This window comes from Euleptes europaea, chromosome 3 (genome assembly GCF_029931775.1).
Source record: "Euleptes europaea isolate rEulEur1 chromosome 3, rEulEur1.hap1, whole genome shotgun sequence".
Lineage (NCBI taxonomy): Eukaryota > Metazoa > Chordata > Lepidosauria > Squamata > Sphaerodactylidae > Euleptes > Euleptes europaea.
The window spans coordinates 18,179,493-18,191,341 of NC_079314.1; the positions used below are offsets into that span (position 1 = coordinate 18,179,493).

The 11,849-nt window shown below is 46.0% G+C and overlaps 1 protein-coding gene across 1 annotated transcript; it reads right to left on the reverse strand.

Annotated features, from left to right (window-relative positions):
• Positions 1-797: 797 nt before the first annotated feature.
• On the reverse strand, positions 798-10,290 carry LOC130474717 (kallikrein-15-like). The gene is made up of 4 exons (XM_056846414.1): positions 10,247-10,290; positions 9,614-9,867; positions 4,748-4,884; positions 798-950 (listed from the first exon to the last, which is right to left on the reverse strand). Exons 1-4 carry the CDS (start codon positions 10,288-10,290, stop codon positions 798-800), a joined length of 588 nt encoding a protein of 195 aa, XP_056702392.1.
• Positions 10,291-11,849: the final 1,559 nt, after the last annotated feature.

An 11,849-nucleotide genomic window follows, 5' to 3' on the forward strand; every position in this document is an offset into this window, starting at 1 on the left:
AAGTGTCAGCACAAAGAAGGTGAAATCAGACATTACAGCAGAGAAGCATACAGACAGAGGGCCATGTACATAAAATCTTTTTGAGGCTGGAAGGGAAAAAGCTTTCTTCTCCCCCCCCCCCACCCCCAGTAGACAAGATATTTTAAGTCACACACACACTAAATATTCCCTCAGAGGTATCTGTAACCCTCCTTTTGAGGCAGAACGAAAATGTGTGTGACGTATGGCCAGGGAGGGAAAAGGGAAAGCCGTAGGGTTGCCAACCTCCAGGTAGTAACTGGAGATCTCCTGCTATTACAACTGATCTCCAGCCGATGGAGATCAGATCACCTGGAGAACATGGCGCTTTGGCAATTGGACTCTATGGCGGAGAAGTCCCTCCCCTTCCCCAACCCCGCCCTCCTCAGGCTCCACCCCAAAAACTTCCTGCCAGCAGCAAAGAGGGACCTGGCAACCCTAGAAAGCCTACAATATCTGTCTCATTTTGATCCCATCTGTCCTCCAAGGAGCTCAGGGTAGCAAATGCAAGTCTCTTGTCCTCCGTTTTACTCTTGTAGTAATTCTGTGAGGTGGGTGAGACTGAAACAGAGTGACTGGCCCAAAGTGACCCTGCAAACTTCAGGCGGAGCGGGGATTTGAACCTGGGTCTCAGTGGCCTGAATTTGACATCCTAAGCCACAATAAGAGAAAGGAAAGCAATGGACCAGAGTGGTGGGAAAGGGTGAAAGGTTGGTTCACTCATCACAGTTTATTTTAGGATTTCCACATTTGAAAAAAAGTCTTGTTTCTCTGCGATATCAGTTCTCATATATTGTCTTCTTGATCCAGTCTCTGTACATGGAGATGTCCATGTAGACCCCAGGTTTGGTGCTGGTGAAACAGGGGACGTCTCCCCAAGACACCACACCCTGGAGTCTGCCGTTGCAGACAAGGGGTCCCCCGGAGTCTCCCTATATCGACAATCAAGAAAAGGCTTCCCTTAATTCAGGATCAGTCACACACAGATATGCAGCCCAATCCAATGCATGTGGGTCAGGACCTAAGTCCAAAGGAATGCAACCACACTTATTGCCCCATGTATGTAGCATTTAGGATTGCAACTCCGGGTTGGGAAATACCTGGAGATTTGGGGGGCAGAACCTGAGGAGGGGGGTTGGAGAGGGGAGGGACTTCAATCCCATAGAGTCCAATTGCCAAAGCGGCCATTTTCTCCAGGTGAACTGATCTCTGATCCTTCAGGTGCCACAGAAAGAGGGCCCCATCCATCACCTTCCTAGAACCAAATTCTTCTTTTTTTCTCTATTCAAAATAGACACTTTTCTCTTTTCAAAACAGACATGATAAGTAAGCATTTACACTACGGCCTTGCCAACTTACTATCCCACAATTAACTTTAAAAGGTAAAGGTAGTCCCCTGTGCAAGAACGGGGTCATTACTGACCCATGGGGTGACGTCACATCCCGACGTTTCCTAGGTAGACTGTGTTTACGGGGTGGTTTGCCAGTGCCTTCCCCAGTCATCCTCCCTTTACCTCCAGCAAGCTGGGTACTCATTTTACCAACCTTGGAAGGATGGAAGGCTGAGTCAACCTGTGTTTACGGGGTGGTTTGACAGTGCCTTCCCCAGTCTTCTACACTTTCCCCCCAGCATAGGGTTGCCAGGTCCCCACTCTTGATCAGCGGGAGGTTTTAGGGTGTGTGGCTGGGGAGATCGTGTGCATGTGGGGCTGCATGGGCACGTGATTGCTGCTCCGGAACAACCAAACCACCCACTTGGCAACCCTATCCCAGCCGGATAGGAACTCATTTTACTGACCTCGGGAGGATGGAAGGCTAAATCAACCTTCACGTGACTACCTGAAACCGACTTCCGTCGGGATCGAACTCAGGTTGTGAGCAGAGAGCTTTGACTGCAGTACGGCAGCTTTACCGCTTTGCGCCACAGGGAACCAGTATCGTGTGATGGTTTTGATGTCTATTTGATAGAGGTTTTTCTTGTAGATATAGGCTACAATCTAGCTTTACTTGCAAACAAGTAGGCATGGGTAACATCTGATGGCCTGACTGGGTAATGCACATCTGCACCAAAAATTCATCAAGCCAGTTCAGTGTGGCCCAGATGTGCAAGGTAATTTGCGTCTGCATCAGCTAGAGGGTTGCCAACCTCCATGTGGTGGCTGGAGATCTTCCACTATTACAACTGATCTCTAGGAGATAGACATCAGTTCCCCTGGAGAAAATGGCTGCTATGGGAATTGGACTCTATGGCACTGAAGCCCCTTCCCTCTCCAAACCCCATCCTCCTCAGACTCCACCCCCACAATCTCCAGGTATTTCTCAACCCGGAGCTGGCAACCCTAAACAGCTATGCGTGAGGCAGACTGCTTCTGTGAAACAGATTGGGCAACATTATCTATCAGATGTCACTACACCGCACAAAGCCGCATACGTTTAAACGAGATTCTGTAAACTTGTTTTTTAAAATGTACACACCACCCGATGGGATGATCACAGAGAGCAAGAAACTTGACTGTCAGTTTTACAAGGATTTCTACTAGAGCTCAATACAAATTTAATTGCCATTTGCTGCTAACAAAATGCCAATCATCAGCAAGCGGCAGATAAGTGGGGAGGGACAGTCCATATCTCACAGGCTATAAGAAATTGTAATCTATAGCAAAACACTCGTAAAATGAGTTCAACATACCAGTCCACTGAAGATGTCAGGTCACCCTGACTTGAACGTTTAAAAATGGTGGATGAATCAGCTCTTTATTAGACAATTTAATCAGCTTTGCATAGCCCAAGCCTATGACAAAATACGGGTGCTTCAACCTAGAGTTTAGGTTCCTTTGATATAGAATTCATGCTATAACCCAGCCGTACTGAATACTACAGGCCCTTAGGTCTTTTATGCATGGCTGTTTCACTCGCAGTCACCTCTCCAATGACTTTGGGTCTTTGTTGTGATTCTGCGTGCCGTTTCTGACCGACAGAGGCCACCGTGCTCTCCCCTTGCGTTTCCCCGCATAATGCCCGCGTTTTCAAATTCGAGATACAACAGGTCCCTCAAAACGCAGGCGAAATGTGGGGAAATGCAGGGGGAGAGCGAGGCGACCTCTGGTGGTCAGAAATGGCATGTATAATCCCAACAAAGACTCTTTTTTCTTCCAATGTTTTAAATCAGTGGTTCCCAACCTTTTTTTGACCAGGGACCACTAGGACTTTTTTGTTCGGTGCAGGGACCCCAAGGTTCAAAATAAAAATTCCGGGAATTTGAAAATAAACTTTAATCATAACTGTTAGTTAAACATTAAACTTAGAATTATATTTGAATAAATATATTTTATAATAGAGAACTTTTAATTGAAAATATTAATTTATTATGGGTTTATAACTTTGTTTTGCGGACCTTAATTTAGTTCTCGCGGACCCCTGGGGGTCCACGGACCCCTGGTTGGGAACCAGTGTTTTAAATGGAGCAACATCCATATAAACTGTAGGCACAGCCCAGTTAAGGCCACGTGAGCTGGACTGCAGCCATTCGAGTTGTAATGGTATCACTAAACCTCAATCCAAAAAGTGGCAGAGAGGACCGTATACAGAAAACATAGCTGGCAACTGACCAGAATCCCATAGAATGTGATGGAAAGTCTTGCGACTCAGCTAAGGAATGCAGCAGCTCCACTTTCCAAACAAGAGAGCCAGCTATCAACGCCAGGTGCTTCAGGGCGCTCTTGCTACTATTTATCTCATTCCTGGCTTTATGGGATGTTAATGGAGTGTTAACAGCTTGGGAAGAGGTGTTAATAGTTGCTAAACCTGGCTTAATGATATAGTAACAGGAATGGAGTGCTTGCTATTGCATAGTCTATAACAAGACAATTGCATTTATTATATGGTGTACAAAATAAGTTTGTTAAAAACACAGGGCCTGAAATACAGTCTACATACAAATTAAAAAACATCAGTAGAAACTGTGGCAAAGATCTCAAACAAAGTTGATGATACACTCATTATAAATGACAGATACTGGACCACACGTAGAGCTGCCAACCTCCAGGTTGTGTAGGGTTGCCAAATCCCTCCTTGCAACTGGCGGGAGGTTTTGGGGGTGGAGCCTGAGGAGGGTGGGGTTTGTGAAGGGGAGGGACTTCAATGTCATAGAGCCCAATTGTCAAAACGGCCATTTTCTCCAAGTGAACTGGTCTTTATTGGCCGGAGATCAGTTGTAATAGCAGGAGATCTCCATCTAGTACCTGAAGGTTGGCAACCCAATAACAACAGGACGTTTTGGAGACCATTAATTCATAGGGTCGCCATAAGTCGGAAGTGACTTGACAGCCAATAACACAGCATGGGAGGAGGCTGAAGGCCTTTCCCCCCAATACCACAGTCCTGATCCAAAATGGAGCCCTGCATGCTTGAGACACAATTTCCCTTGCAGCTGATGTGTGATCGTCTGAGTCAAAGTAAGGTGGGGGACCAAGAGACAACATGTTAAAAAATCGTAATGTGTAGTTTGGCCTTCAGTGACATCTAAATGTTGGCAGGATTTAACAGGACTATTGAACCTCAAACAATGGTCCATAAATCTACCTCCCGTCCATAGGTCTATTCTGACAAGAAGTAAACTCTTCAACATCTATTTCGCCCAGCTTGTGAGCTTCCCTGGACCCAACCTGACACAGCAAGCTTGACTTAATGATTCTATCCAGATTGTTATGATCCTAAAAATTGACCTTACCTCACAGGAGTCCGTGCCTCCTCCTAAGGCGTCAGCACATAACATTTTCCTGTTCAGTTTCCCAGGGTATTCAGCCTCACACTCGTTGTGAGAGATTATCCTGACATTTGCACAGTAAAGGATCAAGGGAATATTCTCTGAAATAAAAGTTGGGGAGGGAAATCTGAAGACGTCATTATTTTAGTCATATGTTATGTTTTTGTCCTTCAAGAGGCTGCCACCAAAACTCTGGCTCAGGACAGACACCATCGTGCATCTATGACAGAAGAACCCAACATGGTGTCCGTTTATTTATTTAGGCATCTATAGCCCCATTTTTCTTCCAGTGGAGACCCAAGGTGGCTTACATTATTCTCTTCTACTCCCGTTTATCCTCACAACAACTCAATGAGGTAGGATAGGCTGAGTGGAAATGAGTGGTAGAAAGTTACTCAGTGAGCTTCATTCGGGTTGCCAACCTCCAGAAAGTAGCTGGAGATCTCCTGCTATTACAACTGATCTCCAGCCGATAGAGATCAGTTCCCCTAGAGAAAATGGCTGCTTTGGCTATTGGATTCTATGGCACTGAAGTCCCGCCCCAAATTCTGCCCTCAGGCTCCGCCCCAAAAACCTCTCACCGGTTGCAAAAAGGGACCTGGCAACCCTAAGCTTCATGGCCAAGAGTCATGTTAACATTTTTCTCACGTCCTCTCCAGTTCCTGGGAATCAGAACATGTGCAGAGAGAATGTGGTAGAGGATGTCCCCAATTTCCTCTGAAAAAGGAAGCACAGGTGTACTTAATGTGTGTAACCCTTTTCACCTTAAAAAGTCCAGGTTAGTGGTTACACCAATTGTGGATACTTCATTCTAAATCTGAACACCACTGTTCAGTATTATTTAAAGGCGCAGGAAAAACAATGGGTATAGAACTGGGAGTTTTAAATAAAACTTCGAATAATCTAATGTAGTGAGCGAAAAGATGTAGTGAGCGAAAAGTCAGGGCGAAAAGAGAAGGAAGACTCTTTTAGTCTCCGGGCAAACTGCAAGCAGGCCTCACTGGACGCTTGGTGAGGTCTCCCTTTTTCACAAGCTCTGAAAAGCCACTTTTCTTCACAGCCACAGCAGGAGATAACTCTCAAGTGTTGGAGAAAAAAGATGGCCACTCTTCGGCCAACCGCTCTTCTCATTCTCCACAGGCTTTTCCCCTCTGGAACGCCTTCAGCTACAGAAATTCTCCGCTCCCTCCGGCAAAAAAGTCTCAGCTTCTGCCCTTTCTCTCTCTCTCTCTTGGTGTTAACCACTATTTATCAGTCCTGTTGCCAGGTCATTATTAACCCAGTCTGTGTAGAAATCACCTCCACCTAGAGAGTTTCTAACCCGACCCATTATGCAGGTGAAAACATGTCAAAGATCTTTTAATAAGAAATAAATATTTTTACAAGCCTTACATGTGGGATGTAGACCAACCATGGGTCAAGTCAGCAAAAAGCTGTATTTTTATTAGCGAGTACGGTTGAAAAATATCACCAGAAAGGTTGCCTAGATATAGATAGAAATATACATATAGATATATAAAGCTGCTTTAAGGATGTGTCCTATTTTGTGCTATCTCGGCAAAACCTATAGTTTCATTATAGCATGATCCAATTTTTTTTGGGGGGGGCAGTCAAGTCACAGCTGACTTATGGCAACCCCGTAGGGTTTTCAAGGCAAGAGATGTTCAGAGGTGGTTTGCCATTGCCTACCTCCACGTCATGCCCCTGGTATTCCTCGGAGGCCTCCCATCCAAAAACTAGCCAGGGTCTGGGCGGAGGGTGTATGACTGGCCCAAGGTCACCCAGCAAGCTTCCATGGCGTGAGTAGAGATTTGAACCTGGGTTTCCCAGGTCCTAGTCCAACACCTTAACTGCTACACCACGCTGGCTCTCATGATCCAAATAAATAAACTTCATTGCTGGCTTACTAATGCAGAGAATTACTCTCGTAAAAACTATGGCCTTATATGGCAGACCCTGAACAATCTCTGCTGTTTGAGAATAAGCTTAAAGGTATGTACAGATAATACACAAAGGGGTAGATCTAGAACTATTTACTAATTTAGTATATTTTTCCCCACGCTTATCCCAAGGAACTCAAGTGTACATTATTCTTCCTCTTGCCAAAAATTTTTGCTCCCCTTTGAGTTTTGAAATTCCCCTAACTACCGGTCAACTGGCTCCTTATTTGTCTGCCCTACATGCCCCGCAAATGCGTAGAGCATTTGCACTTGCTAGGTGCAATGCTCTCCCTTCAGCTGTTACTTTTGGAAGATATAACCAAACCAGACATTCGGCGAGGCTATGTCCCTGCAACTCAAATTCCATTGAGTCGGTTTCCCATATCGTTCTTTATTGTCCTCAGTTTGATGTTATTCGTTACAATCTACTCGATCCTATTTTAACTAATATGTCAGGACACTCGGAGGCCCTGAAAGTTTATTGTCTTCTCAATGACTTGTCAACTGAAATAACTGAAAAAATAGCTGTTCTTTTACGTTCAGTAATCAAAAACAGATTGGATAAGGTTAATGATTGATGGTGTCCAATATTCCTTGTTTTCCTATAGCTGTTCATCATTTGTATGGATCACTTATTGTATTGTATGCCAATAAAGGTCTTGAATTGAATTGAACTGAATTATTCTTCCTCCTCCATTTTAGTCTTCCAACACCCCGTGAGGTACACTAGGCACTGAGAGAGATAGAGATAAAGAGAGACTAACCCAAGGTCACCAGGCAAGCTTCATGGCAAAGTGGGGATCTGAACTCAGGTCCCCCAGATCTGAGAAATTTTAATCACTACACCACAAAGCCACCACAAACTAACTTGACAACCAAATACCATTGTTAAGGGTTAGCAAGAATTTTTTTTTCTACTGAACCGATAATTTATAGAATGGAAATAAATAAAATTAATCTCACAGGGCATTAATACCCAGAACAATATAATTAATATACCCAGAACATTAATATACCCAGAACAAATCTGGAAGGGGACAAGGAAAATAATGAGAACAGTAACAACCAGTATGCTAAATATAATACAAAAGTATGAGGATAAAATGGAGGAGAGGAGAATAATGTAAGCTAGTTTGGGTCCCCACTGTGGAGATAGGTGGGGTATACATAAAAATAAATAAATATAGCTTGAGATGGGGAGCAGATGAAAGGTGGATGGGTGGGTATGAGAGAAGGAAACAGAAAAAGTGAGAAAATGGGGGCTGCCAGACCTTGTGGGTTCCCTACCATGCAACTGGCACATGGCATCATGAATAGGGTTGCCACAATGCCACAGAGTCTACCCTCCAAAACAGCCATTTTCTCCAGGTGAACTGATCTCTGTCACCTGGAGATCAGTTGCAGTAGTGGGAGATCTCTAGCCACCACCTGGAGGTTGGCAACCCTAGCGATTGCTCTTAAGGCTGTCATTCTGACTTGGGAATTCCCGGAGATTTGGGGGCAGTACCTGGGGAGAGCAATCTGGAAAGGGAGCTTAGTGGAGATATGATGCCATAGAGCAGGGGTGTCGAACTCAATTGTTACGTGGGTCGGATACTAAATTTCACTTGGTTGGGCCAGGCCAAGTCTCGCCAACCCAGACTGAGAGTGCGTGTGGGGGCTGCCATTGCTGGCTTGCGGGCTGGATAAGGGCTGTCAAGTAGGGCTGTTGAAAAAAAAAATTCAGTACAGTTCGGCTTCGGCAAAATTCGGCCCTTTTAAATTTGGGCCGTGCCAAAGTCCGAACTCCCCCACTTCGGATCTGTGAAATTCGGCGCAAGATCCGGAGATCGGGGTGAAATTCGCCCCCCCCCCACCGTGCACCTTCATGGGGCTTCACGGGGTTATGCAGTCGCATAACCATCAGGCTCCCCCCCCACACGCCTTCACGGGGCTTCCCTGAAGGCGCGTGGGGGGGGGACAGATCTGCGCCTAACAGCTGTTAGGCGCAGATCTGTTTAAAAGGCCGCCCCACGCCTTCACGGGGCTTCCTTGAAGGCGCGCGGGGGGCCCTTTAAACAGATCTGTGCCTAACAGCTGTTAGGCGCAGATCTGTTCCCCCCCCCACGCGCCTTCAGGGAAGCCCCGTGAAGGCGCACGGGGGGCCCTTTAAACAGATCTGTGCCTAACAGCTGTTAGGAGCAGATCTGTTTAAAGGGCCCCCCATGCGCCTTCAGGGAAGCCCCGTGAAGGCGCGTGGGGGGGGAGCCTGATGGTTATGCGGCTGCACCGAACCCCGAATTTGCTAAATTTTTTGCCGAACACCCCGAAGTCAGGGAATTTGGCTCCCCCGTTTCCCGCCTTTGCAATTCGGTTCATCCCGAACCGGAAACCGCCAAATCGGGGGAAATTCGGCGGTTTTTTGGTTTGGGACGAACCGAATCGACAGCCCTACTGTCAAGGGGCCAGATCCAGCCCTCGAGCCTTATGTTTGACACCTCTGCCATAGAGTTTGCCCTCTGAATAGGGTTGACAGCTCCTTGTTTGGAAATGCCTGGAGATTTTGGGGGTGGAGCCTGAGGAAGGAGGGTTGGGAGAGGGGAGGGACTTCAGTGCCATAGAGTCCAATGGCCAAAGCAGCCATTTTCTCCAGGGGAACTGATCTCTGTTGCCTGGAGATCAGTTGTAATAGTGGGAGATCTCCAGCTACCACCTGGAGGTTGGCAACCCTACCTCTGAAGCTATCATTTTCTCCAAGGGAACTGACTAACCCCTGTAGTCTGGAGATCATTTGTAATACCAGGAGAATGTCAGGCTCTACCTTGAGGTTGGTAACCCTGAATAAGGATATCCATATTTTTGGGTGGGTCAAGGCGAGACAAGCCAGCTATGGCTAACGTAGTGTACATACCTTGAGCATTGATGGGAGCACCCCAACCTGTTACCAAACACACTTCCCCAGGGCTTGCCCTCCTAGAGGCCAGTCCCAAGGGCTTTACGTAGCAGTTTAGCCTTGCTGGGATCATCAGTTTCAGCAGCATGAGATCGTTGTTGTTTGTTGTTTCATTGTATCCAGGGTGGACAATGGTTTTGATCACATGTTTATATTGTTCTGTTCCATCAAAACGATCTAGGTTTACTTCTCCAAGCCGGACATGGATAACACTGCAAAGGAAGCAACAGAGGTGGCAATTTGCCCTCAGCTCTGCCTCTCCAGTAGGGTTGCCAACTTCCAGGCATTGGCTGGAGATGTCCCACTATTACAACTGATCTCCAGACGATGGAAATCAGTTCCCCTGGAGAAAACGGCCGCTTTGGCAATTGGACTCTATGGCATTGAAGGCCCTCCCCTCCCCAAACCCCGCCCTCCTCAGCCTCCACGACAAAAATACCCCGCCGGTGGCGAAGAGGGAACTGGCAATCCTACCCCAATCTGAACTGGGTCCACACCTCCCTGGGAAACACTGAACTCCTAGACCAAGCCTGTTGACCTGATCCAGGGACATATCTGGAGAAAATGTTCTGGAACCTCGGCCCAACCTACCTCGCAGTGTTATTGTGAGGAAAAGAAGAGGACGGGAGAACCATGTAAGCTACCCTGAGTTCAGTGGAGGAAATGTTTCAGGCAGAACACCTAAATAACTTCATTTGCTCAGATTTATAGCCTTGCCTCAATCCTCCTCCCCCATTCACACATACATTGTCAAAACATAGGGTTGCCAACCACCAGGGACTTAGCAGAAAAAAATAGCACAAGGCTCTATGTATATACAATTTGCAAAAGTTATATTAAATCTACAAACAACAAATATAGTGACAAAGTGAATACCACCGGTTTTTAAAAAATTTTTTTTAATGTTTTGATTGTTCGCCGCCTTGGGAATCCAATTCTGAGTTTAAAGGCAGCATAAAAATGTTTTAAATAAATAAGATTTTGTCATCCCTGCCTGCCCCAAAGCAACCTCAGGGATACAAGCCCACATTCATTCCTCCATGTGCGTACCTACCCACTATTGCAGTGGGCTGCCGTGAGTACCCAGCTCCGATCTATAAGGATGGCTCCGCAGTAGAAAGAGAAGAATTTGTAGACAGCCGCTTGCCACGGCTGAGAGTGGGCAACGCAGGGGTGTCCCTTCGGCGGGGAGCCGCTTTTGGCAGGTACTAAAAAAACAACACAGTCATAGAATAGAATCATAGAATCACAGTCTTGGAAGGGACCACCAGGGTCATCAAGTCCAACCCCCTGCACAATGCAGGAAATTCACAACTACCTCCCCCCGCACACACCCCTAGTGACCAGAAGATGGCCAAGATGCCCTCCCTCTCCTCATCTGCCTAAGGTCACAGAATCAGCATTGCTGACAGATGGCCATCTAACCTCCTCTTAAAAACCTCCAGGGAAGGAGCGCTTACCACCTCATGAGTAGAAACATATGTCAGTATTTACACAAGGGTGGGGGTGTTAGGCAATAGTATATACTCATATGTTGTTAATGTTTTAGAAATGAATAAGGGCACAGTCTGATGAAGCGAAGTTTACTCTGCGAAACAAGGATAAGACAACCGGGAACTTGTAACCATATTTTGTGCCATAATTACCATAACAACAACAACGCGAAGTTACAGAAGCTAGCGTTTGAAACCGGCTTACCAGCAGGAACGGGATTGGAGCCACCGGATTGGTTTACGCGGGATCAGCTGACCGCAATTGGAAACAATCTTGATTTATACTGCCTGAGTTGTGGCGAATTGAAATATATCCAATAAGACTTTGCGACCCGACTGCTGGTTGTAAGAATGATTCCCCCGGGGGTTTGTATGTTCTGAGATGAATGTATTATTTGAAGAAAATTGTTTATGTACATAGAGTTTTAAGCCTATAATTTTCAACACGTTTAGGCTATTTGCAGCTCAGAACTTTAGTGAGAAGAGTGCTACGCATATACATGTGCATATTGTGAAAAAATATAAGTAAATTTGCATAAGTTAAAACGATCAGTGGCTGTGTACTGAAATTATTTCCTTAGGGATTTACTAACCTCCAGGTACTAGCTGGAGATCTCCCACTATTACAACTGATCTCCAGCCGATATAAATCAGTTCACCTGGAGAAAATGGCCGCTTTGGCAACTGGACTCTATGGCATT

Bases quoted from the DNA above. Each gene is read 5' to 3' on its own strand.
- LOC130474717 (XM_056846414.1), bottom strand. From the start codon at position 10,290: ATGGTTCTCCCGTCCTCTTCTTTTCCTCACAATAACACTGCGAG. The intron at 9,868-10,246 runs GTAGGTTGGGCC...CTTCCTTTGCAG, and splicing joins CCTCACAATAACACTGCGAG to TGTTATCCATGTCCGGCTTG. The intron at 4,885-9,613 runs GTATGTACACTA...CTTTTATTTCAG, and splicing joins TGCTCCCATCAATGCTCAAG to AGAATATTCCCTTGATCCTT.